Below are 25033 nucleotides of genomic sequence, written 5' to 3'. Positions count from 1 at the left end.
TTCCAGAGACTCAAGAGACAGAAGAATCATTAGTAAATCACAGTCCTGGATTCAAAGGCAAGATGCTTTAGGTGCCTAGCTACCCTAGCAAAATACTCCAACACCCTAACATGTCTGCAGGATGGAAGCCCTGGCAACGTTCGCAGGCCTCTGACAAGGCACACAATGGTGCTTGATAAGCACAGATGATATCACTGCCACTTTCAGTACAGCTAGAAAGCTTTCCCTCATGCAGAAATCCAGACATGACATAATCTCTAGATATCAGACCCAAGACACTGGAGGTCGAAATCAGAGCTACCTGGCCCTTCGGTGTCCTAGATGGACAGAATGGTTACAGGTCCCATCTTGTGTACTCAGCCTACCCACTTAGCTCACCTTTGCCAGGCACAGCCCAGAGCTGGGTCCCTGGAGCTTACTGACCGTCTTGTCAATCAACGAGTCTGGGTTCAGTGAGAAAGCTGTCTAAGCGTAAGGTGAGTGACTGAGGAGGGCACCTGACATCAACCTGTGGCCTCTACACACAGCCACACATGTGTGTATATGCCCATATGTTACACGCATGCACACAGGAGGGGGGAGGGAGGGAAGGAGAAAGAGAGAGTGAGCGCCAGTCCCTTTCCAGGTACACTAAACACTGTCCTAAAGATAAGGAAAATTCACTAAAAGGGAATGGGAAATAATCTTTCTCTCAGCCACTCCCTGCTGACAGCCTCCCCTCCCCCAGAAGGTCACCTGAGATGACATGAAACAGACAGGTAGGTCTTTCCTGGTGAGAGGCACTGGACACATTCCCAAAGAGCAGCTGCTTTCGCTCTGACTGTTAACTTTCCCTGGGGAGATGGGAATGCCTACTCACCCCAGATAGGGCACCAACAACAGACTGGATTAAAGATCCAACCCAAGCCTAGCTTGCTGAACCGACGAATTCACTGTGCTTACTGACATGAGCAGTTACTTAAAGGAGCACGGGAATCCCTAAAGCAGCCCCATCTCCCAATGCCAGTACGAAGACATCCCCAGAGCTGCATAAATGGAGCCCCTTTCAGTCAGCCTCATAGACTAACACTTTCCCAAACCATGAGCACCTGGGCAAAATTACCTACAGCCAGGAGGGAGATGGCCAGAGAGTGGCTGAATCTCAAGAGCAGAGTGATCCTCCCCACCCCTCCCTTTATAAGGGGGGTGCCAACAGGCCTGACCTTGAAGGCCACTAACAGGTGGTCACAGCTGTTTCTGGTAAAGATGGCAATGGCCGTTTGCTGGGGGTGGGTAGGCAACAGCAACATTCGACAACAGTGGGAGGGGCAGGTCCTCCATTATCTTCCTGACCCGGAACCATTCTCCAGGACAAATGGCAGAATAAGCACAACAGAGTGACTTGCTCTGAGAGCTGGGAGTAGGGAAAAGGTAAACCCCAACCCAGGCTGCCCCCACTCCCCCCACTACCTACCACCCAAGGCAGCCAGTTCCACACGTGCATCACTAATCCTAAAGACCTCAGTAATCAATTCCAACAAGGTCTGGATAAAATTATTTTTTGGAGAAAAACCATATCTCATGGATCAACACCAGGAATGTGACAGCCATCTTATTTCTATGCAGGAAAGGAAAACATGCTGACAAACCCTTTCAGTCCCACAGGCAGAGCAGGCACCTGCAAACCTCAGGGTCTCTGCACTGGCTGACTGTCTCTTCTAGAGCCTCCCATGGGGAGCAAAGAATGTGATGCTAAGATCTCTTCTCTCACCACAAAGCGTACCCCAGTAACACAGATGCACCATTCAGTCTCACAACACACACACAATCTGCTCCGGCCACTGAATCAGCAGCTTCGTTTTCCCCTGAACACCTACCCCCCTGACACATCCATGTTTACATATTTAGTCAAGCATTCTCGCCTCTTCCCAGCTCCCAGCCAGGCAGCAAGGTCGGTCTGCTACTCACTGCCAGGCATGCTCCTGTCGGCAAAGCACATCACCAACAGGGGGACCCAGCAAACACTGAGAATCTGCTGAGATTGTGAGGAAGAATGAGCAAAGGAGGAGGCAGAAATCATGAGTCCAGAGAGGAGAGACAACTGATACCCTGAAACACAACAGCAGCCATGAAGGACCTGCTCCCAGGGAAACCCAAGAAAATGGCAGCTCTCGCCAGGAGGTGGTAGCGCAGGCCTTTAATCCCAGCACTCGGGAGGCAGAGGCAGGTGATGGAGGAAGGTCATTGGCTAATAAAGAAACTGCCTTGGCCCATTTGATTGGCCAGCCTTTAGGTGGGTGGAGTAAACAGAACAGAATGCTGGGAGGAAGAGGAAGTGAGCTCATACGCCTTAGCTCTGCTCTCTAGGGCAGAGCGATGGAGCTCCGACCCAGGATGGACATAGGCTAGAATCTTCCCGGTAAGCGCACCTTGGGGTGCTACACAGATTATTAGAAATGGGCTAAATTAATACGTGAGAATTAGTCAAGAAGAGGCTAGATATAATGGGCCAAGCAGTGTTTAAAAGAATACAATTTGTGTGTTGTTATTCCAGGGCATAAGCTAGCTAGGCGGCCAGGAGCCGGGCAGGAATGCTGCCCGCAGCTCCTACAACAGGCAGGTGGATCTCTGTGAGTTCGAGGCCAGCCTGGTCTAGTTCCAGCTAGTTCCAGGACAGGAACCAAAAGCTACAGAGAAACTCTGTCTCGAAAAAAAATCCAAAAAAGAAAAAGAAAAAAGAAAAGAAAAGACAATGGCAGCTCTCTTCTAGTCCAGGGATCCCCCTGGCCCTGGACCATAACTAAAGAATAGAAATTTCTAGTTCATAGACTTATTCTAAACCTTGAGGAACCTGTAGTCCTTCTTTACTCTTAGCCTATTGGACAGGATGTCACCTGGTAAATCTTATATCCAACCTGTGAGCTGCTTCAGGGTAACTGTACCTGTTTCTTAAAAGTCATTTCTAAAATCCTATCAGAGGTGTTTCCTTAAACCAAGTCTTCCTAGACCAGGAAGTGACAACGTGTGGTGACAGACAGATGGAGAGAGCACGAGACTGCTGATCTTTTGGTTTTGAATCTCTAATGACTCCCCAACACCGTCAGTCATACATGGCTATACGCTGCCCTCTCTGATAACTTTAACTTTGGAAACAAAGGCCCCTTGGGATAAGAGAGCAAAGCCCTGCCTTTGTTAGTTTTAGATGGAAAAGGTAAAAATGAATAGACTTCCCGAGAAAAGAAAGGAAGCACACTGTGAACCCCCTCCTTGTGTGACTTTTACCACTTCTGTAAGATTTCCTACATGAATGTAACTTGGTCTGACAGAAGTGCAGGCAGCGGGAGAAGAATCAAAGCCACTCATCTGACTTCTAAAGGCATCTCAAAGAGCTGTTCTCAGGGCCTGCTTCCCCCACAGTTCAGAAGGGAGAGTCCCGTCCCTGGTCCCCACTGTGTCCAATTGGGACAGCACCTGCCTGCCCCTCACCCACTTCCACTCACACTTCTGCACCACTGGCGTTTCCAGGTAGTCCTGTATTTCCAACCTTTTAGCAGGTTTTATCAGAAACTTTTTTTTTTTTTGACAGGAGCAAGGAGAAATCCAACCCCAAAGAGTCTTGGGGAAGGTGGGGAACTGAAGGTCAAAGGTCAAAGCACCACCAGGGGACCATACGTCTCCAATAAGCTTGCCAGCTCCAACCGCTGTCCTGAGAAGTCCTCAGCTTCAGTAACACAGGCTCTCACTAGGGGGGCCTGGAGATCTTATAAACTGTGTGCACTGATCCCAGAGACAGAATCAGGATCTGGGAAGAGACTGGGGGTACCCACTTATACATCACCCCACATGATTCTAGTAAGGAACCCCAATCACCTTGAGAAGGACGGTAGAAGCTGAGTCTCTGCTTGGTGCCACGCACAGGTAAATGCAGCTCTAGAAATCGTGCTGCAGGAAGGCACATGGCAAATGCTAGAGCATCCAAAGTTGACGGCCAAGGCAGCAAGGAGGTCCAGAAACCATTTCACATGAGGCCAGTGCCAGTACCCTGCACCTAGCTGCAAGGTTAGATCCTGCCCTCTGGCAATACCCCCTCTCAGAGGCATCTCCTCTGCCTGACCGGTAGCCCTCTCAAGTGCTCCTTACTCCTGACCCTTCCTACGATGCCAACCTCCTGCATCACGTCCTGACCTGCCCGCATACTGGATAGCTTATTCATGTGCTTTGCGTAGAATAGTCGCTGCACTTCTCTTGGGCAACAAGGTGGACAACTTTTAGTACCTCATTAAATCTTCTCCACAGAATGTAAGTTCCACCAGGGCAAGAAACTTTCTTTGTGTATCTACCGTGAGACATGAACTTCACTAGGAGAGAGACTTGTGACCTGGGAAGCTATCATCAGGCCTGGAGATGGGAGAGTATTAAAAAAGAAAGAAAGAAAAAATGCAGCCCATTATATCAGACACAATATGATGGGAACTTGAATGAAAGAAAGGTTTCCCTTTCATTAACAGGGATAGCAATCATGTGACAGTCATGTTGGACAGGTTGACACAGTGAGACCAGGAGAAGAGTATTCAGAGAAATTCTCCAAAGGAAAATAATCTGACTCTCATCATTTTCCAGGGGTGGCAAGAACTTCCACACTGTGTTTAGTCTGGGACATCCTAGTGACAAGGATGAGCCAGCAACTGGGTTAGGTCATGAGTTAACAAGCTATGAAGCCACAACACAAACAGGTTCACATCTCTGTCCCAGACAGATGCAGGGGGGCCCTGAACTAGTTATCCCGGGATAAACACCAGGACCCAAAGCAACTAGGGGAAGGAAGGGCTTATTTCATCTTACAGCTTACAGTCCATCATGAAGGCAAGCCAGGGAAGGAACTCAAGGCAGGAGACCATGGAGGAATGCTGCTTATTGGCTTGTTTCCATAAGAGTTTGTCTTCTTAAATAACTTAGGGCTATCTGCCCAGAGGTGGTACCCACCACAGTAAGCAAGGCTCTCCCACATTGATTAATCAATTAATTAATCCCACATTAATCAATCATTAATCAAGAAAATTCTCCCACATATTTGCCTATAGGTCAACCTGATGGAGGCAATTTCCCAAGTGATACCCCTCTTCCCAGTTGTGTCAAGTTGATAGCATCCCCAGATCAGTCTGCTTAACTAGCATCTTAAAGGGGAGGCCTCCAGTGATCTAACACCACCTTAAAGGGGAGGCCCAAGATCTAACACCACCAACTCAACCCTCTCAATTCAGACAGGAAACTGGGTCCAGTGAGGTGGGCTGGGGAACAGGCTGCAAGGCAAATCACAGAAGGAGCCAAAGCCAGGGCCCAGGGTCTTTTCCTGAAGCTCCGGGAAGTGAACAGATAAGGCCCAAGTAAAAAGTTACTCCCACTAAGGCTAAGCAACCACCCCTCTCACTACCCTTCTCCCAGAGACACTGAAAACTGAAGAAAATTACCCATCATTCTCTACCCAAAGCATGCCAGGATCATGAACAGGTGCCCCCACATCTGCCTCATCCATTTCCTGAGGCCTGCTCCAGTCCCAAAGGTAGCCTCGCTGGCTCAGGTACCTTTCTTATACATCTTCAAACCACTTGCCCAGGAGTGGCACTGCCCACAATGGGTCAGGCCCTTCGATATCAGTTTAATCAAGAAAAGGCCCCCCCAACTTGCCTGCAGGTCAACTGGACAGGCATTCTCTCTACTGAAAGTCCCCATTCCCAGATAACTCCAGCTTGTGTCAAGTTGACAAAAAAACTGACCAGCACACATAATAAGTATATATCATATATACATATATGTAAGATGAAAATGAAAGTGAAAATAAATTCTACAAAGCACTCAACATCTGGGACAAGGACGCCTTAAAGGAGAGGAATGGAAGGCACAGGTGACATTTAGCTATCGCTGTATTTTACTTCTGAAAAAGAGAATCTGAATCAAATACAGAAAATGTTAGCTCCTATGGCAGGACATCCTCAGCATCTAGAAATATGGTTGAGAGCATCACTTCCCCCACGTCACAGCTGAGCTCTGCCTGGCTGGGGCTTCCATCCTCAGTGACGGGTAATGATCAAACTGAGCTGTGAGTGTCCATATGTACTGGGCCTATGGGAGACATCCTCTTTTGAGGCCTAATACATCGTGATATCCTGTCTCAAGAAGTCAGAAACTCTCAGAACAGCTTATAAAACAAAGGTGACAACAAATTACATGAGCAATAAGCAGGAAACAAGACAAGAAGACAGAGACACCTTGAGCCTACACCATAGCATACAGGTCCCATAAGTAAAATAAGCAGAGATTAAAATCCCTCACCACAACAAAATTATCCCAGGAAGGACATCAGCTGAAGGGGCACATGGGAAAATGAAGGTGGTTTATGAGAACATGACTTTTAGCTTCATACCCTCTGTAGAGGCAGGTCAAGAAGGTTCTCGGGGTCCACTGCCCATCTCTCTATGCACCTTCTCCTGTATCCTCACAAACCTTCCATGCTGGGTAAGGCCAAGTCCTCAGTGCAGAACATTCTCGTGGGCCAGTGAGATGTTTTTTCATAGTTCAGACTATAACAAATACCTCAAGAGATTCACAAATCAAGTCCAGACACTGCACGTCACACAAGAAGACCAGAAGCCACAGTCATAGAAACCAGGAGGTTAAACAGCAAGGTAAGATTTCCCTCCCAACCCTCAAGGCAGAGCTTCTAACTTCTACAAAAGGAACCATTTTGATTTGCATTTGTTCCTAAGTCTTCCAGCTCTGAGAGAGCCCTGAAAGTGAATGACTTCCACTGCTGGTACTGGTCAAGCCACGATTCTCTGTGAGCCTGGAGAACAAAAAAGGAGGCAGAATTAACCTACAAATAGCTTGAGGTCCGTGGCAGAGGCAGCTCACCAAATTTAACTCAGCATTTGGCTATGTGCACTTCGCTGATGCCCAAAGGTCCCAGCCAGGCTGAGTTTTCAGCTGTGACAGGTGGAGAAAACCGGTATTCTCCAGGACGTCCCAGAGTCCAAAGACAAGCTCTACCCAGGAGGCACCATCAGAGATACGCCACAGGGTGGACAGTAACCAGGAGGGACAGTGTTACCCAGAGGACTCCCCATATGAACTCTCAACAAGCACACCAACCAGCATGCCCTAGTAGATGATGGGGACTCAGGACTCTGGCCATAGCACACACGACAGCAGTGACCAGCCCCACCAACGACCAGGGAGCAAGGTCATCTGTTAGGTAAACCTTACAGTAAGGAAATCGCCTGAAATAACTTCCCCACAGTGCTCTGGGGCCACATCCCACAGCTTCAAGCTTGTTCCTCTCCCACTGACAAACCCAGGGAACACAGGGTGTGACATTACTCAGATGGCCCCTGGGCTCAGGCACTCTGTCATTCTTATTCAGCAGGGACACCAACTGACATAGTAAAGGATGTGGCATGAGCCTCTATGCACACAAAACCAATGGTGTAGGTGGAGGCTGCCCAGGCCCAAAATAATCACACAGAAACTATATTAATTACAACACTACTTGGGCAATGACTTAGACATATTCCTAGCTAACTCTTATACCTTAAATTAATCCATTCCTATTATTTTGTATTTTACCACAAGATTTGTGGTTTACTGGTAAGGTTCCAGGGTATCTCTCGGACTCCACCTTCTTTCTCCCAGCATTCAGTTTAGTTTTCTGGCCTAGCTTTAGTCTGCCCTGCCACAGGCCAAAGCAGCTTCTTTATTAACAAATGGTAATAAAACATATTCACAAAATACAGAGGGGAAATCCCACATTACCTCCCTTTTATGTCTAAATAAAAAGGAAGGTTTTAACTTTAACATAGCAAGACTACAGACAACAAAATAGTTATCAAGCAGGAATTTTGATTACAATATTTATATCTATTTATCTTTTATCATAACTAAGGAAAACTATAATTATAACTAACTATTCTTCAACTAAGTTAACAGGAAGGGCATTTTAAGCAACTTCCAAAACTCTAGAATTGACAGCGACATCTCTCTACCTGGACAGTCACCCGAAGTTCTTCTGTAACATTGGAGCATCCATCTTCAGCCTACTGGCCCATAGTATCTGGCAAGACATTTGGAAGACCATTTCGCTTATATTGGCAGTTTATCAGTCACTTTCTTCTGTGTCCTGCAGAATGTCTGGCAGTTCTCTCATGAAGCAGGAACCCTGAAGGACTGTCTTACCTTCTTTAGGCAACTTCAGCAGTCATTTTTCTGTGGGTCTTGCATACCATCAAGCAGTTCAGGCAAGAGCAGTTTCTTGCCCAAATGGCTGACCAACTCCATAAGGTGCCTCTTCAATGCCCATCATCCTCTTGAAATAGATTTGTGCTGCCAGGAGCAGATGTGTCTCATTGTCATGAAAAGTACTAAGTTCTTAAAACATTTTAAATGTCATATTCTGTTAAGTCTTTGAAAGGTTTGAAGAAGACCTATCCATCTGAAATAAGTCTCTATACATCTAGAAAACCTAACTAACATGACTCTAAGTTTGACTATTATAGATGACAATCTATTAACCTGTATTTCTTAATTATATACTAAGAAATTTTTGAATGAGTTGCAAAAACACGATACCTTAATCAAGATCAGAAATACACATATAACAAAACTGACCTTAAATTTGTATCAATAAACCAAGATCCACACCAATGCAAAGTATGCATCTCTATAGCATATCCCCTTTAAATAAAAACAAACATCTATAAACAATATTTGAGAATTTGGGTGTAGTTCTCTCCAAACTGCTTCCTGCTGGGTTTTTTTTGGGGGGGAAGTACTTTTTAGGGGTTCACGGAGATCTTTCTGGGGGGCCTGTCTTAGTTCCATCAAACCACATTAGCCTGGAAGGAATCCACAGGTTCTCATCCTCTGTGGAAACAAAAGCAGAACCTTTTTTCCAAAGCAACATATCCTTAGACCCAAATTTTGAAGTCAAAACACCTTTATATACGTAATCCAGATTCTTTGTGTATATTCCATCTTTACATGGCTTTTCTTTATTCTTTGAATCTATGACTAGGTGTACTGTGTCTCTTTAAAGACTTTATTTTTAAAAAACAATTTACTTCTTTTTATAACTCTCTATACTCTTTTTCTTCTCTCTCCCAAGCCTACGTACATTTTTAAAACACACTGTATCTCATTTAGAGGTCTTTTATGACTGAATCTGTGCTTTTCTGACAATAGCATTTTAAAATGGTAAGCAGTGTGGTCACATAAGCCCTGGATGCTGGCTCTGCCTCTCTTGGCCTATTAATATGGCTGAGGTACATTCACTGCCTCTACGAGCCATACTCACTGCTTCAGCTCCAGGGATACCGCAGGTCTATGTTGACATTAAGCAACTTGTAGCACTCTGATCACAAACCCCATTTAAGTGTTCCACGGCCAGACTTCCCAAAAGAGCCAGAGCTGTTCATACAACTAGCACAAACCAGGAAGCCCTCCCCTAAAGAAGCCATGCAGCCTTCACTGCCAATGCTAAGTCAGGAAGGACTCTCTTAAAGGAGCCACGGCACCCTTGCTTGCTGCCAGCAAACAAAGCCCACCCGAAAAGATATGTGGCTATCAAGAAGCTGTGCTAAACTCTGTTCTTTTGTGTCTAGAATTTCTTTTTAACCTCTCTCAGGTTTTATGTGGATGTAGTTTCCCACATTGGATGCCATTTGGAGGCTGCTTGTTCATTTCCCAGCCACCTAGACCTGAAATAATCACACAGAAACTATATTAATACAACTCTGCTTGGTCAATAGCTTAGGTTTCTTATGAACTAATTCTTACATCTTAAATTAACCCATTCCTATTATTTTGTATTTTACCATGAGGTTCGTAAGGTTTTTACCAGTAAGATTTCCGGGCATCTGTCTCCTTAAACAAGCTACATGGCGTCTCCCTGACTCCACCTTCTTTCCTCCTCTATCTGTTTGGAATTTCTGCCTTACTCTATTCTGCCCTGCCATAGGCCAAAGGCCAAAGCATCTTTATTCATTAACCAATAAAAGCAACACATATACAGAAGGACTTCCCACACCACCATGGAGTCCCAGATCCCCTTGTCCAGCTATGTGGGTATTGTGATATGAAAGACAATTGACCCCACAGGCTCATGTTTGGAAAGGATTAGGAGGGGCAGCTTTGTTAGAGGTGTGTCAGTGGGAACATGCTGAGGTTTCAGAAGACTCATGTGATTCCCAGTGTTCTCTCCTGCACTCATTCTCTCCTTCCCTCCTCCCTTTCTGCTTCCTATTTGCTGATGAAGATAGTATCTCTTAGCTGTTCCTGCAGCCATGCCTTTGCCTTGTCATCAGGGACTGTAACCCTCTGAAACAGTAGATGCTTCCTTTCCTAAGCTAATTTGGTCATGGTGCTTCAACCATAGAAACAGAAAAGTGACTGCGACAGAGGCCTTAAGCAAACCACTTAGCCTTTCCTGGGTGCAGCTTCCTCACAGGTAACTTGAAGGTACTAGACTTCCTCCAACCCAGACCTCCTGTGACCTGCTACCAAGTAAATGCAGGAGGTAGCACCTCAAACACCACAGGCATACAGGGCACACTGGAGAAAGGCTCCACTGACTGTACGGCCTGGAGCAGGAATGAGGGCTGCCATCCTGGCTCTGGGAACTCAGTGCCTTGCTTTTCATATTTTCATAAATCACCTGCTAACTCTTGACTAGCTAGTGGGGGGACAAGGTCTCATGCATAAGTCCCTGAACAATACAAAAGGGCACCCCCATCACCATTCCACTGGGACCCCAGAGCATCCCCTGCTTCTGAAGGATAAGGAAGAACTACCCAAATCAACAGGCATTCAGGATGGATATAGTACTCAAGTGTCAGTGAGGGGTCCAGCTCTGTTTTCACTGCCTGTGGCTCTGAGCAAGCCAGTCTGCCTTAGGTCAACTGTACAAAGTCTCTTGAAGAGAGAACACCTCCACACGAAGACAAGCATTCTGCAGACCAGGGTAGGCCCTGGCATGATGCCTGCTCCTTGGGGACTCATCCAACTGTGGCGGCTGCCATGGTACTTGTAGAGATGCCAAACAGTGGATAGAGCTGGGGAGATTTCATCCCCTCATCTCCTCAGGATGGAGGCCTCGAAAGCAACCCAAATCTCCCATCCATGAAGATTCTGAGGGTCATTCCAGGAACCATCCCAGGAAGAGCTGAATGACGGTGTCTTCCCCTCGCCTTCTAGTCTCCTTTCAGAACAAATTCTAAAAGATTGTGTGCTTGCAGCTTCCTAATACCCATTTTAGAGCCACCAGTAAGACAACAGCACATGTGACTCAGGGCTGGGAAGTCCCACCTTTCCACCACCATCTGCACAAAGGATCAGAGGCCCACATGATGAACTAGCTGGTCAGCCTGTGGCATAATGGTAAAACTGCTAGAACTTTAAAGAGCTGAGGCTCTGTGTGTGTGTGTGTGTGTGTGTGTGTGTGTGTGTGTGTGTGTGTGCGCGTGCAGGTAGTAGAGGCAAGCCCGAGGCACACTCTTGGCTCTGCCTCCCCAGAACTAAGGTTAGAGACAAGGGCCACACCTTGGTTATTACATGAGCACTGGGGATGTAGAACCAGGGCTCCATGCTTGCCTAGCAAACGTTTTACGAAACGAGCCATCTCATAGCCCACAGTAGAAGTTCTTAAGGAATTAGGTTACCTTTAAAAGGAATTCTGGGACCCCAGCCCTTCCTCTTCCTTCCTTTCAACTCCCAACCAAGTGAACTGGGTTCCACACTGTATTCCCTGCTACTGCCATCTGGCACTCCACCAGAGACAGATAAAAAAAAAAAAATGGTTTTATTTGATTGTGGACAGAAAGGTTAAACATGCTATCTAAAATAATCCTTGGTGGGCTGGAGATATAGTTTGATGGAAGAGCATTTGCCTAGTATTCAAGAAGCCCTGGGTCAGTTCCATACAAACAAACAAACAAACAAACCTCTCTTTCTAGACTGAGTATCTGGGATATTTGTTCCTGTAATGGAAAAGTGACCAATCCATCACAGTAGAGAAACTAAGGCTCAAACACACTGGAAAGCCTATTCAGGAAAGCCAGAAGAGAAAGACCTAGATCCCAGGATACGCAATTCCTGGGCGGACTCTGTCCACCAATATCTGGGTCAAGGGCAGGAACTGAAGAGCCTGTCAACTGAAGCACCCATGCCAGCAGCCGGGGACCTCCCTAGCTCCCTACAGTAAGAGAAACATAGAGGCCCCTCCCGACAGCATCAGGATTCCTTCATGATGACACAGGAGGGGCAGTGGTGGCCAAAAACCTAAAAGGAAGTCTCTAAAACATACCGGCACCATCCTGGCTGATCTCCGATGGGGCAACTCCTGCTGGAGGGCTATGTCTCTCCCTCTCTGATTAGCGTGATCCCACACACGTAGGAATAGCTCTCACTGGATGCCTGAGATGTGCGGCTACCCAACAGCCCCTTCACTTCCTGCGGCTACTCCACAGTGCTCACCCTCACTGCCCACCTGCTTGCATCTTCTCCTGCAGCCCATTCAGCCTGCACCGAGTCTCACACTGGACCACATCTGTCTTAGCATCTCCATGGAGACAGATATAAGAGCCAACCCCACCCTCTAGCAGCTGGCAAAGAGGCCAGATTCAGCACACCAGGGGCTAAGGAAGGGATTAATGGGTATGGGGTGTCAAGAGGTGGGTGAGACCACACACTGATAGCACAATAAAAAAGGAGTATCTTAGGGGTATGGGACTAGAGAGCAAAGGGTTGGGCAGATTCCAGGAGAAGAGACCCCGAGCTAAGTTGCAGAGGTGTGAAGTGATCACTCCAGAAGTTCAGCTGGCAAATGTGCATACAAGCCAGGCATCCTTGGGCAGTCTCCACAGCTGTCTCTCCCTGTTCTGGCAACCTCCTGCTGGATGATTCTGCCAACCCAGACAGCAAACACTCCTTCAATCAGGCTGGCCTTCCTCTTACCAAGTCCCTCTGCCCCCTCCCCTCAGCTGCCTCAGTCCCCCTTTCTCCAAGATGAACAAGTGTTCTGCTAATTTACCATGAATGGCATCCTCAAAGGCCCTTGCTCCCTCAGGCAGCCTCTTTGTCGGCATCCTCTGCACCCTTGCAGGCAGCCTCAGGCATTCCCGAAATCCCCTGCTTTCTCTTCTGGTCTCTCAGACACCAAAGTCAAAATAGCATTCTGCCTAATACTGTGCAGGTGTCCTGTGCACCTACCAGTGGATCCCTTCTAGAACTGCATCCTGGTCAGGACCCCAGGAAGCTGACCATTCGGGCAGGTCTCAGCCACTACCCACGCAACACAAATACACACATACATATACAAACGCATGCACGCACGCTCACACACACACATGCCAGACTACCATGATAATCTGGCACTTGTCTCATGCATCCAGTACTGGAAGAGTCACAAAGTGTGAAACCTAATGCCACCTGAGGTGGGCAGGAGCTGGGCATGTGAACATGCCTGAAAGTATGTGGTTACATGTGGGGGAATGCCGGCCTTCCTGGTGGCATGACCTTCTAAATCACTGACAGCTTGTACTTAGTCAATACTCCGGAATATCATGAATAACTGGTATATGCAATCAGACCAAGAAAACAACCCAAAGACACTGAGAAGAGGTAAAGCAAACATCACCTAGCACTTATGTTAGTCTACTAGGAACAAGTTTGGTTGGAGCCTCCTAAAAGCTAAATATTCGCAGGTGCAGCAGGTCCATCCACATTGCCGTCAAAAGGCAGCAAGTGCGCAGACTCCAGCTCTACCGCTCTCAGAACAATAGCAGGCAGACATCTGCAGAGCCCAGAGCCATGGAGCTATGTTGGGGATCCAAGGGAATGAGGGGTTGAAGATTAGAGCCTCTTCCTGCCACAGACAAAGACACGTCTATGCCTATGGTATGGATGATACGGCCTCCCATCTCTCAGATCACATCGGCCAAGCAACACAGGCCTAATCAGTGCTAACTCACAGGAGAGGGCACAGACACAAAAGAGCATCCAGTAAAGCACCCAAAGCCTGCTCCAGGACAAGCAGGCACTGCACTGGGGTGGGGGCAGGAAACACCCAGAGCCTGCTCCAGGACAAGCAGGAGATGCACTGGGGTGGGGGCAGGAAACACCCAGAGCCTGCTCCAGGACAAGCAGGCACTGCACTGGGGTGGGGACAGGAAGCACAACAGGAAGGAAAACTGTAGTTTAGGGCACTAAGGAAGATGCAAAAGAATACAAGGACCCCTTAAAGTAAGCCTGGGCTAATGCTGGTACTGCAAGCTCGCTGCACCACCCTCCACGTGACTATTTCTTTTAGAATGCTGAGAAGGGCCCCAAGCACCTACTCAGGAACCAGAAGTAGAAGTCACCAATTTATCTTCCATTGCTGAGTGCCAGGAAGGCCCTGTGCTGTCCTCACTTTCCCCCACAGATACCTTGGAAGGTCATGAAAGAGAGGGAGTCAAGAACAGAGGCTCAACTGGGCAGTGGTGGCGCATGCCTTTAATCCCAGCAGTTGCGAAGCAGAGACAGGTGGATCTCTGAGTTCGAGACCAGCCTGGTCTACAGAGTGAGATCCAGGACAGCCAGGGCTACACAGAGAAACCCTGTCTAGAAAAACCAAAAAGAAAAACATAAAAGCAGAGGCTCAGAAGTGTTACACCCAGGGCAGCTGCTCCCAAATGTTATACACTAGACTCGAACCCAGGTTCTAGGCTTCAAGCCACACACTTTTACCTGGGGCATTTCCCTGGAGCACCCAAGAAAGACTGTTAGAGGCAGGAAGGGCAGTGAGCAAGTGTGAGAAACAGTGTCCCCGGCTACAGGACCTGAGAAGACAAGGGAGAGAGCGGACAGATGGGAGCACCTCTTCTCCAGCCTGAGGCCTCCTGGGCAGGGTAACAGAAGGCAGGTTCTGTGGCACTTCATTCCACCAGAGGAGAGCGCTTAATTGGGGCTTTTTAACAGTAATCACTCCCAATAAATGAAACAAACGACTTTAATTTGGAGCACATTAAGTTAACAGCAAGCATGGCACCAGTTGACATGGCCTGGCTCAGCCCCCGCCCCTCCCTGCTCCTCACAGAGCAGTGCTAGTGGCCCTGGGCCAAAGGCAAAGTTCTGAACAGAGGCGGTGTGAGGAAAGCAGCTGGGGTGCTAGCTCAGTCCAGTGATGAGGATGCAGGAGCCCTGTAGGTCAGCAGGACAGCGGAGGGGGGTGGAGGGGGCGGGGTGTGCTCCTTGTTTCACCAGTTAGGAGGGTTGGGGTGAACTCGAGATGGGGGATTCCCAACACACTGACAGTCAACGACCTGAAGCTCCTGCAGCTAAGCCACCAGCTCTGCCAGGGCTAAAAGCCGGCACAGCACCTGTCTCCACAGACACGGTTCCCACATCTGCAGCAGGATCCTGCCCCGTGCCAAAGAAAGGGCACGCCCGGTGGGAGCGCTGCAAGGCCTGTTGGGTAGCACCAGGCTGCGCCCCAGAGCTGGGACCTAGAAGAACACGAACTTCCTATCTGCATTCCCTCTACCCTGGAGGCCCATTAACCACATTCAAACAGCCTCATCAACCCGGTTTACACTGGACAGAAAGGCAGTCTTTGGTCCCCCTTCCTAAAGCCCTAGTGGCAGGGCTGGTGAAAGCGAGCATTCCCTGGGGACCCGAAGACCAGGCACAGAACGCAACAACACGGTAGCACAGTGCCCTCCAGTGGCAAACTAGAGACAGAGGCCCTACTGCCCAGGCTTTCCAGAAGCTTGTGCTGTGCCTGGGCTCTTCCTCAGACAGGCCTGGTGACCCCCAAGAAAACTGCAGACTCTAAAGTCCTAAAACGGTCTCCCGATGGACATCTCGAGCAGGAGACAAGGACGTGGGCCACCCAAGGCACACAGTTCCCTAGTACGGACCCTGGCACAGAACAGCTGGGATGCTAGCCCAGGGTAGATATGATACCTAAGAGACCAGAGGCGGTATAAAGGGAAGCCACACGCAGGACTGCAGGGTAAAGCAACCACCTTCTTCTCATTATACAGGTTTCTAAAGATGTTACAGAGAGGAAGGGGAGAGTGAAAGTAGTTGGGAGGTTGCTGTGTTTGTAAAATACATCTGGGTTGTTATGTTTGGATATGAAATATCCCCTAAACCTCATTTGACGAAGGCTCAATCCCCACAGCAGTGTTCTTAGGCAGGACTGATGGACTATAGTCTGGTGGTATTACAGGGAGGTGGTGGGGACTAGAACAGGGCATATGAAGACGTAGGCCACTGGGGAAACACTGCTGGCCCTTGGCGCTAACCTCTGCTGTAAGCGGCCTCACTGCCACCCTCCTGTCATAACTCCCACCTCACCTCAACCCGCAGTGATTCAATACCTTTCCCTTGTTCTTCGTGGGTGTTCTGCCACAGTGACCAAGCGTGGCTAAGGAAAAACTGGCACTGAAGAGTAGTGGCATTGTCACTGCATCTGACCTTGAGAGGGTCAGGGAGAAGAAGCCCTGGACCACTGTGGACAGAGCTTACTGGTGATTCTGTGAACTCAGAACAGACGCTCATAGCAATACCCAGGTAAAGGGATGAGGGTCTCACCCCGCTGGTGAGTTAGAAGCGCTATTCCTAATTTTCAGGCTATTCATAGAAAACTCTGGAAAAGAATTTGCCTGCATTCTGTCCCTGCGCAGAGATTCTGAGTGAAGCTGAGCCTCAAATGGCATGAGAATTCATCCAGGGAGAGTCAGGGTTCTGTCTGCATTCACAGTGCTAGTCGAAGCAAAAGGCAAGCTTGCTTTTTAAAAAGTTGTAGTTCAACAATAGGTCAAAGGTGAGTAGCTGAGGAAATGAGCACCATTAAAAAGAAGCAGGGCAGCAAGATGGCCCGGCAGGGAGAGGAACTTGCTCTCACACCTGAGTTTGGTCCCTGGGATCCACACAGGGCTGCTGTGGCATGTATAACCAGACTGACCCCCCACATACGATAGGTAAGTTTATAAACTGTGGTTGCTTTTAAAGATGCTAACTAAGTACGTTGGCATCAGAACAAGAGGAAAGCTGTCTTGAGGGTGTCTCAGGAACTGACCAGTCCCTTATCCACTGAGACAAAGGTCTGAAGGGGTAGAAGAGACTTCCCGGCTGCCCTGCTCATGAAAGATCATGGAGTGAAATGACATTCGGCCATCTAGATTCTCAGAAGCTGTGAGTCCAGGGGACAGCTGCTGCTCCAGCTGAAGGCACGCTCTGTGTGATGCTGGTTTTATATATACATAGAATGTGCAAATTATGGGTTGTGGCGGCAGACAGCCCTTGAGAGGGCCATACATGAAATCCCATGTTCCATTGGAGACTCTAGGAAGTTAGAGACCCAAGAACATGGGCCACTTGCCAAGAAAAGTAACAAGCAGCTAGCACAGCCAAGCCAGGAGCAATGTCATATGGCCTGGGGAGCTGTTAGGTAAAGGGCTTCCCAGGTACTTCAATGCTCGGCTCATGCCATGTGCCTCATATGCCAGAAATGGCCCTGCAGACTGGGGTTCACTGTGGCCCCACCACTCCTCTCTATGCTTCACCTCCCCTTTAAGAATGGGAACGTCCCCTACTTCGGTTGGAAATATGTAACCATGTAACCTTTTAGACTTTACAGGGGCTCAGATCTAGAATTCACCTTGAATCTCAGACACTTTGAACCTAAATTTATTTTTCTTTGGCAATATTGAAACTGTTGAGCCTACGGAGGCTCTTGGTACTGGATTTATTTTGCAGTGTGAGTCAGAAATGAACCTGTGAGAGGGGCTAGGGATGGAATGTTGGGGTTTGGATTTGAAATGCCTTCTCTAAGAGCTGGGGGTGAAGGAGTAACATGTCTATATAATTCCAGCATGCAAGAGGCAGAGCTGAAAAATCAGCTCAAGGCCATCCTGACTACATAACAAGTTTGAGGTCAGCCTGGGCTACATGAGAAAGGAACAAGTGCAAGAAAGGAGCAAGGAGGAGAGAAAGAGGGAGAGGGAGAAAGAAAGGAAAAGGCAAAGAAGAAATCTCCCTGCAATGGAATATTCTTAGGTGGCATGACTTCAGGGAAGTGATTCAATCATTTGGGTTCTGACCTAACCAACGAACAACACATAAACCGACAGTACTATTGGCAGGTGTGGGAAAGCAGGACGTGGGGCCTCGTTGGAAGAAGTGGGTCCCTAGGGATGTGCTCTTGGAAGGTCTCCCCTGTCTCTCTCTCTCCCAGACCCTGACAGATAGAAAGGGTAAGGCCATCCTGCCTTCTAGGGATATTCCAGCAGGAGAGAAAGACCGCAAACAGGTCCCTCGGTCAGTTACTTTCTCAAACATCCGGGCACACTGGCACTTCAGCCCCCGCTCCCAGTCCTCTCTGAAGAAACCACTCCTCCAGGGAGTTCCTCTCCCCTTCACTCAGTCTCTGCTCCCACATCTTAGCAGGGAGCCTTCCCTGACCACCTCCACAGTCAAGTCCCCACCCGGGACACCTGAACACACCCTAGCTCCTTGTCCTGCTTTGCTTTTCTCTTACTTGGTTATTTGTTTAACGTCCACCCCCACACACATTTCCAAGACTTCAGAGTGAGCTGGGGCTGGGGGGAGGGGCACTGTTCTGTTCCTGTGGGTCACAGGGACCCAGAGCAGTGCCTGGTCCAGGGTAAGCGGTCTACATCTGCGGAACAGATGGGCATACTAATAAGTATGGGCCACAAGAGACACACACGGGTGACAGGAAAGAAAGGGGCTCAGAACAGGAGTGGTGGCCTTTGAGCAGACATCAGGGTGACAACACAGGAGAATGCTATAAGGAACAGCACCGCAGGGGTCGACAGGCTCTGCAGGGAGCAGGGATGCTTTCCAGGTCTGTTCACCATGCTTAGTTTCCAAGAAGACAGCAGAGGAGGGCCACAATGTAAAGCTGGATCCAAAAGCAAAGCCACAGAAACACTGGTCTGAACACAAAGCAACACAGACTTGCTGCTTCAAACTTCAACAGCCATCCTGAAGCATGACAAGGGCTTACCCTGGGGAGGGTGAGAGTGATCTAGAAGGAACCTCACATCTGCATGGGTTCTCACGGGAGCCAGAAATGCCTTCCTCCAGCCCAAGCGTGATTACGCCAGCTTCCTGTCAGACATTCCTGGTACACCCCGTCAAATCCAATACAGCAAGGAAAGCTGAGGGGAGTTCAATCCTCCTAGGTGTGATGGTGCACACTTACAATCCCAGCACCAAGAGACTAAAACAGTGGGATTTTGAGTTCTAGGCCATCATGGACTACAGAGCAAAACCACACTGGGGGTGGGGTGGGGGACAGGAGTCTTGATCTAAGTTCTACAAGTATGCAATTCCACTTGACAGAGGGACGGGGAGGGGCGGGATTCAGAAGTAGATTCACAGAACCCCACCACCACCACCTTTTAAGCTCTAGGATAAGCTGGAGGAAGAAACCAAGGCCAGCTGCCAGGGTTCCAGGATGTTGGATGTGCTGGGGAGCACAAGAAGCTTAAATGGGAATGATATGGTAAAAGTGGCAAGGTGACAATAGCAATGCTACCCACGTTGGCAAAGGCGGCTTGGATAAAAGGGAGCTGCCAGTCAACAGGTAGAGAATGCCTACTTGACACCAGGTAACCTGTTCCCCAGGGCGGGCAGCAGAGGCCAGGGAGCCTGAGCTGACTCTGCGGTCAGCAGGAGGGCATCAGGTTCATCCCAGGAATGCCTGCACCACCCCATCTAAATGCACATTCTGGGCACCACCCAGGGCAGTCTGGGGGAAGACACAGGACTCTAGTGAACACGTGACTCCTGAGGGGTAGGAAGATGGGCTATCCAAGCAGCTCCTTCATTGGTACCTGGGACACAGCAGGTTCAGACATTTAGTTACAAGGATTCCACAGTAAGAACATAACAAGAAATTTTCATTTTGTGAAAAATGTTTCACCTAATATTTAATTAATCAAAACATAGCCTAAGGTTGCTAATAATGTTCTCTATCTATTTCTGGTGTTTATCATGTGAAGGTGGCCTGGGAAGGCACCTCTGAGCATGGATACAAGTCCTGTGCTAGCTCACTATAGCCTTGAGAATATCTTGTGGACATGACAGAGTCCCAGGGTTTTCTCTGGGAGAAGCCCACGCTGTTTCTAGAAGGCTGTGTGTCAAGGGGCCACTTTCCCCTTCCCTCTAGTTCCAACACAACATACCCAGAGTAAACTGTCCTCTGAACTTGTCTTACAAGAGAAAGGTGATCCTTAAAGGGGACAAACTGTAGTCCCGGGCTCTCCCACCTCAAGGCCACCTCAAAGCCAGTTACCCCACAGTGGCCTTGGCGAGTTTCTTCACTTCTGTGGTCTGCTCCTGAAGATCCCTTCTAGCTGACTGAACCTGTTCGAGAAGTTCTAATTTCCTTCCTCCTAATCCATGCTGAAAGAAGTAGCTCCCTGTATAAAAAACAATCACATGCCCGGGTCAGAGGCTAGGGATGTGGCAGCAAAGAGACGTCAGGGCTTACGCTCTTAAGAAGTTCATAGACAGGGCTGGGGTGAGGTAGAGCATTTGCCTAGCACTATAGACCTGAAGGACAGAGCCGGCAGAGGAGAAGGCAGGAGGGAACAGCTTGTGGTGTGAGCAGTGTCCAAAGCCTAGGAAGAATTAAATCACAAGAGGCGAAATGATCCTGCTTTTCAGGGAGAGGCATCATTTATTTAGCACAGGAACAGGTTCACAAAATATGAACTCATAAGCAATGGGAGCAATGTGACCCCAAGATTGATAAACCTTTATCTGCCCAATGTTGTCTGGTTAGAACAGTGGCTCTCAACTTTGCTAATGCTGTGACCTTTTAATATAGTTCTTCATATTATGGGGACCCCAACCATAAAATTATTTTGACTGCTACTTCAAAATTGTAATTTTGTTATTGTCATGAATCGTAACATAAATATCTATGTTTTTCAGTGATCTTATGTGACCCCTGTGCGGAAGGGTCATTAAATCTCACAAAGGGGTTACAGCTCACAGGTTGAGAACCACTGGGTTAGACCCACTGGCTCATACTAGCTCCTACCTTCATACCTCAACAGGGAAGGTGCCAGTCCCTTCAGGTCATTTGCAGTAGTCTCCAAGCTTTGTGTAAGGGCTTGTGGCTGTCAGATGGGCCCCACAGAGCAGGAAGCATCATGTACTCAAGTCATGGCCTGTGCTCTTGAGGCCAACTGTGTGGCATGGATTGTGAGGGGCAGCAGACATGACACAGGACAACAGCAGGAAGGACCAATGGAAAAGGAAAAAAAACAAATTCTTCAGTTGTGGGTGCCCTGCATACCTCCAAGGAGGGACTGGAGGAGGGGCAAGACGCGGGATGGAGGAAGTACCCCACCCCTGGGAATGGCATCATCTCACGCATGCAGACTGGAAGGCAGTACATGTGTGGCCACAGCTGTGCTCAGCTGGGGATGAAGGAGGGAACAGATCTGGAAATGCAGAGTAGGCCCAACCTGCTACCCCAGCAGGTGGCCATAACGATGCTGGTCTTCGAGGTGACCTGGTAAAATCCAAGATCTGCCCAGACTGGCCCCAGGGCCTTCTCCCTGAAACAGGAAAGCTTCCCCAATGTCAGAGCCCGGAGGACCAAACAGGGTAGGCTGAGCTACCTCTGGAATTCCAGATCAATAAAACAGGAAGGCTCTGAAACAAATCCACCCGTCAAAGTGGAACACAAGGGCCCCTTCAGCCAGAAGCTCCTAGGCCTCCTACAGGACGAAAGTCCAGCCCAGGTACCCTTTCCTTACTGTAACAGTTATCCTGACGGACTCATCTGCCCAGTGCAGAAAACATATCTTCAATGCTATGAGGGGAAGCAAGATTGGAAGCTATGAAGGACTGGACATGGAAGGGACATTCTGGGAAGGGAAGAAGGGACATTCTGGGTGGAGAAGACAGCGTGTGTAAGGCCACCTTCAATAGCGTTAGGAAGCGTAGTGCGTGACACACAAACATGGAGCACTCGGGAGTATTGGCACGAGTGTGAGGCCAGCCTGAGCTCCACAATGAATTCCCGGGACAGTTTAGACAACAGTGAGATCCGGACATGAGGGGAGCAGCCAGGACTACGCGCACCTATAATCCAGCACTCAGGAGACAACGGCAGGGACTGTGAGTTCAGCTGCCCTCCCTGATGCATAACAAGATGGTGTCTCCAAAAAAAATAAAATAAAATGAGGACATAGGCACATTTATGGGAAAGAAAGGTGAAGTCAAAGAATAAAACCAGGCTGACAGCAGAGCCTCACCAAGAAACTGGGGCATGACACTGTAGCCAACACAAAAATGCTACGGACCCCTGAACCCAGCACGGCCCTGGCAGCAGCTCCTGATAGTCACCAAGCTAGGCACAGACACAGGGAATACTGTTCCTGCCTCCCTGTCCTTCCACCACCATCAGATGCCATCCTTTAAGATCGCCTAACCCATTACCCAATAAGCAGACTCTGGACCCTTCTACACAATACAGGGTCAAAACAGGGCAAGCAAGTTGATGAGGAGAACCAGCACACTAGGTCAAGAGTCCACTCCCGGACAGGCAGAGGCAAGTGATAAATCAGAAGATGAAAGACGTGGGAGCTGCCAGGAAGGCAGGCTGGTGGGTTCATATCTGCATCTCTTTGAGCTTTCTCTTCCCCTGGAGGAGGAACCTGCGGCCTCTCTAACTGGTTCATGTCCTTAAGGGCAGGAAGGAAAAGGGCACAGAGAGGACACGAGATGGTTTCCAAGGAGAACCAAAACGATTGCAATACCCTGACTTCTACTGAGGAATTCCAGTTCAACCACGACTTCGAGAGGCTTCTCCCAGACCCTGTCCGGCACACTTTGCTCAGAAAGATGACTACTGGTGTCTTCAAAATGAACAGTTCCCTCCTCGGAATATTAAAAGGAATGTGGACTGTGAAGGCACTTCTTAGGCATGCTGGGAAGCTAGCAAAATGGGGCAGGCTGATTCTCCCGTGAATGAAGCAGTACAGAATGAAGCGGGAGACGACGATCCCCTTCGGCTCAGCTGAGCTAGTCTGGTTCTAGGACACGCCCCCAGACCAGATCTCCAGCATGCTGGGCATGCATTTGCTGGGCATGCATGCGCCGGGCAAGGTGGAGGGAATCAGACAGACTACACGCATAGGAAGGGGCCGGCGCAAAACTGCTCAGAGTGCAGGCAAGAGCCATCCACCGCTCACCTTGCACTTGAAGCCGGCGGCGGGCGGCAGGAGCTCCCGCAGCAGGGCCTTGGCCACCTCGCGGCTGGCCTCCTCACTCACGAAGTGGAGGTTAAGCACCTCGTGCGCCTCGAACTTGGCGAGGCGCAGCAGCGAGCGCAGCGCCACCCGGGCCTTGGCCTGCAGCGCCGCGTTGTGCTCCGCCTTGGTGAACATCATCAGCAGGTGGTAGTCAACCGGCACAGCCGCGCCGCTCTCCAGGCTCTTGGCCTTGGCGCCCGAGGCCGGCACCGCGGAGCCCCGGGCCAGGTCCAGCGGGGGCAGCGTAGGCGCGGCGACCCCGGCGCGGGCCTCCTTCAGCCTCTTGGTGGCGCTGGAGAAGGTCTCCCGGCCCGAGCCCAGGTAGTAAAAGGCGCACACCGCCAGCGCCGCGGCCAGCAGCAGCGCGCAGTAGTGCGAGCGCAGCGCGCCCAGGCGCGCCATGGCCCGAGCGCACGCGGCCCCGCCTCGGAGGAGGCCCATGCGCCCCAGCCTGGCCCAGCAGCCGGGCCCGCTCACACCGGCGATCCAGGGCCCCTGCCCCGCAGCCGGCGGCGGCCATGGCGTGGGCGGGGCCGCGCTGCCCCGAGCCAATCGTGAGCGTGGCTGCCTGAAAGGCGGGGCCACCGTAGGCCCCGCTAGGTCCTAGGTTCCGAGGGATTAGGTCCTAGGTTCCGATGACCCCTTCGTAGTTTGGCTGCCCCGCTTGCGACCGGCGGACTAAAGCTAGAAACTAGACAGAGCTAGGGAGGGAAATATCTACTAGGCTGGGTCTTGAAATTACATCCCAACGTAGGATAACATTGAACTTAAACCCATAAATGCAGAACTCGAAAACGTTAACTTTTCTCCACATTTCTCTTCTTGTTTTTTAGTAGCTTTAGCTGCCTCTCCTGCCTTTTAAAAAACTAGCTGGAGCCAAAACATTTAAACCAGAACGTTCCTTCCTGTTTCACAGAGAAGTTTACAACACCCCAAATGAAAATGGCTTCGCCAACCCACTTCGCACCTCTGGTATAACTCAGAGAATATGTGCGGCCAGCAGAGGGACCTCGCTGTCCAAAACATCATCCCTTCAGAGAGTCCCTGAGGAGCATCAGTATTGAAACCCTCAATGGAAAGCCTGAACTGTCCCAGAAAGTTTTTGAAAATTTTTAACTGGGGCATACTGAAGTAACTAGCCTGTAGTCATTTTAACCCTAGTCAGTCAGACAAGAACAGATGGACAAAAGTTCATTAACTTCAAATTTCCAAGCGTTCTGAAGTAAATTTCTGCATACTTGAAAGAGGTGGAGGTGAAAATGCACGAAAATCCCACGTTTATGACACACGTTTCTCCCGCGTGAAAACGGGGCTCACCTGTCCCAGCATCACAATCATATTCAGCTCTGCCCTTTTCTATCGGAGCAACACTTCTGAAAAGCATCTGCCGTACCAAAGAGGCCGGAAGGACCCCAGGTGGCAGGATGACCACAGTTGGTAGTCACCTGAGGCCCACAACTCCATAATATGTAGGTATTACAAGTGCCCAGAACATGGGCTTTCCGATGCATAAATCAAACTTGGCATTGTATCTCTCTAAACCTCCAAGGCTGGGAGTCATGGGATGGGAAGTCCACGCCAGTTCTACCACTGCAAGCTATTGCATGCCCAGCAGTTACTTGGTTACTCTGAAAATGAAGCCAACACTACCATCACAGATAAGAAAGACACAGATTATTTTTTAAAGTGCCTCACATTGAATAAATATTTCAAAGACATTA

General features: G+C 49.2%; 1 protein-coding gene across 1 annotated transcript in view; it reads right to left on the bottom strand.

Moving 5' to 3' along the window:
- Xxylt1 (xyloside xylosyltransferase 1) overlaps positions 1-23821 on the bottom strand; it is a 135994-nt gene extending 112173 nt beyond the window's left edge. The window contains exon 1 of the mRNA XM_057764629.1: positions 23253-23821. Within this exon, the coding sequence (XP_057620612.1) occupies positions 23253-23753 (501 nt within the window). The 5' untranslated portion in view covers positions 23754-23821. The remainder of the gene's footprint in view (positions 1-23252) is intronic.
- Positions 23822-25033: the final 1212 nt, after the last annotated feature.

The sequence above is a fragment of the Chionomys nivalis genome, chromosome 3 (genome assembly GCF_950005125.1).
Source record: "Chionomys nivalis chromosome 3, mChiNiv1.1, whole genome shotgun sequence".
NCBI lineage: Eukaryota > Metazoa > Chordata > Mammalia > Rodentia > Cricetidae > Chionomys > Chionomys nivalis.
Note: the sequence above shows the minus strand (reverse complement) of the source record. Positions and strands in the feature narration are given on the sequence as shown.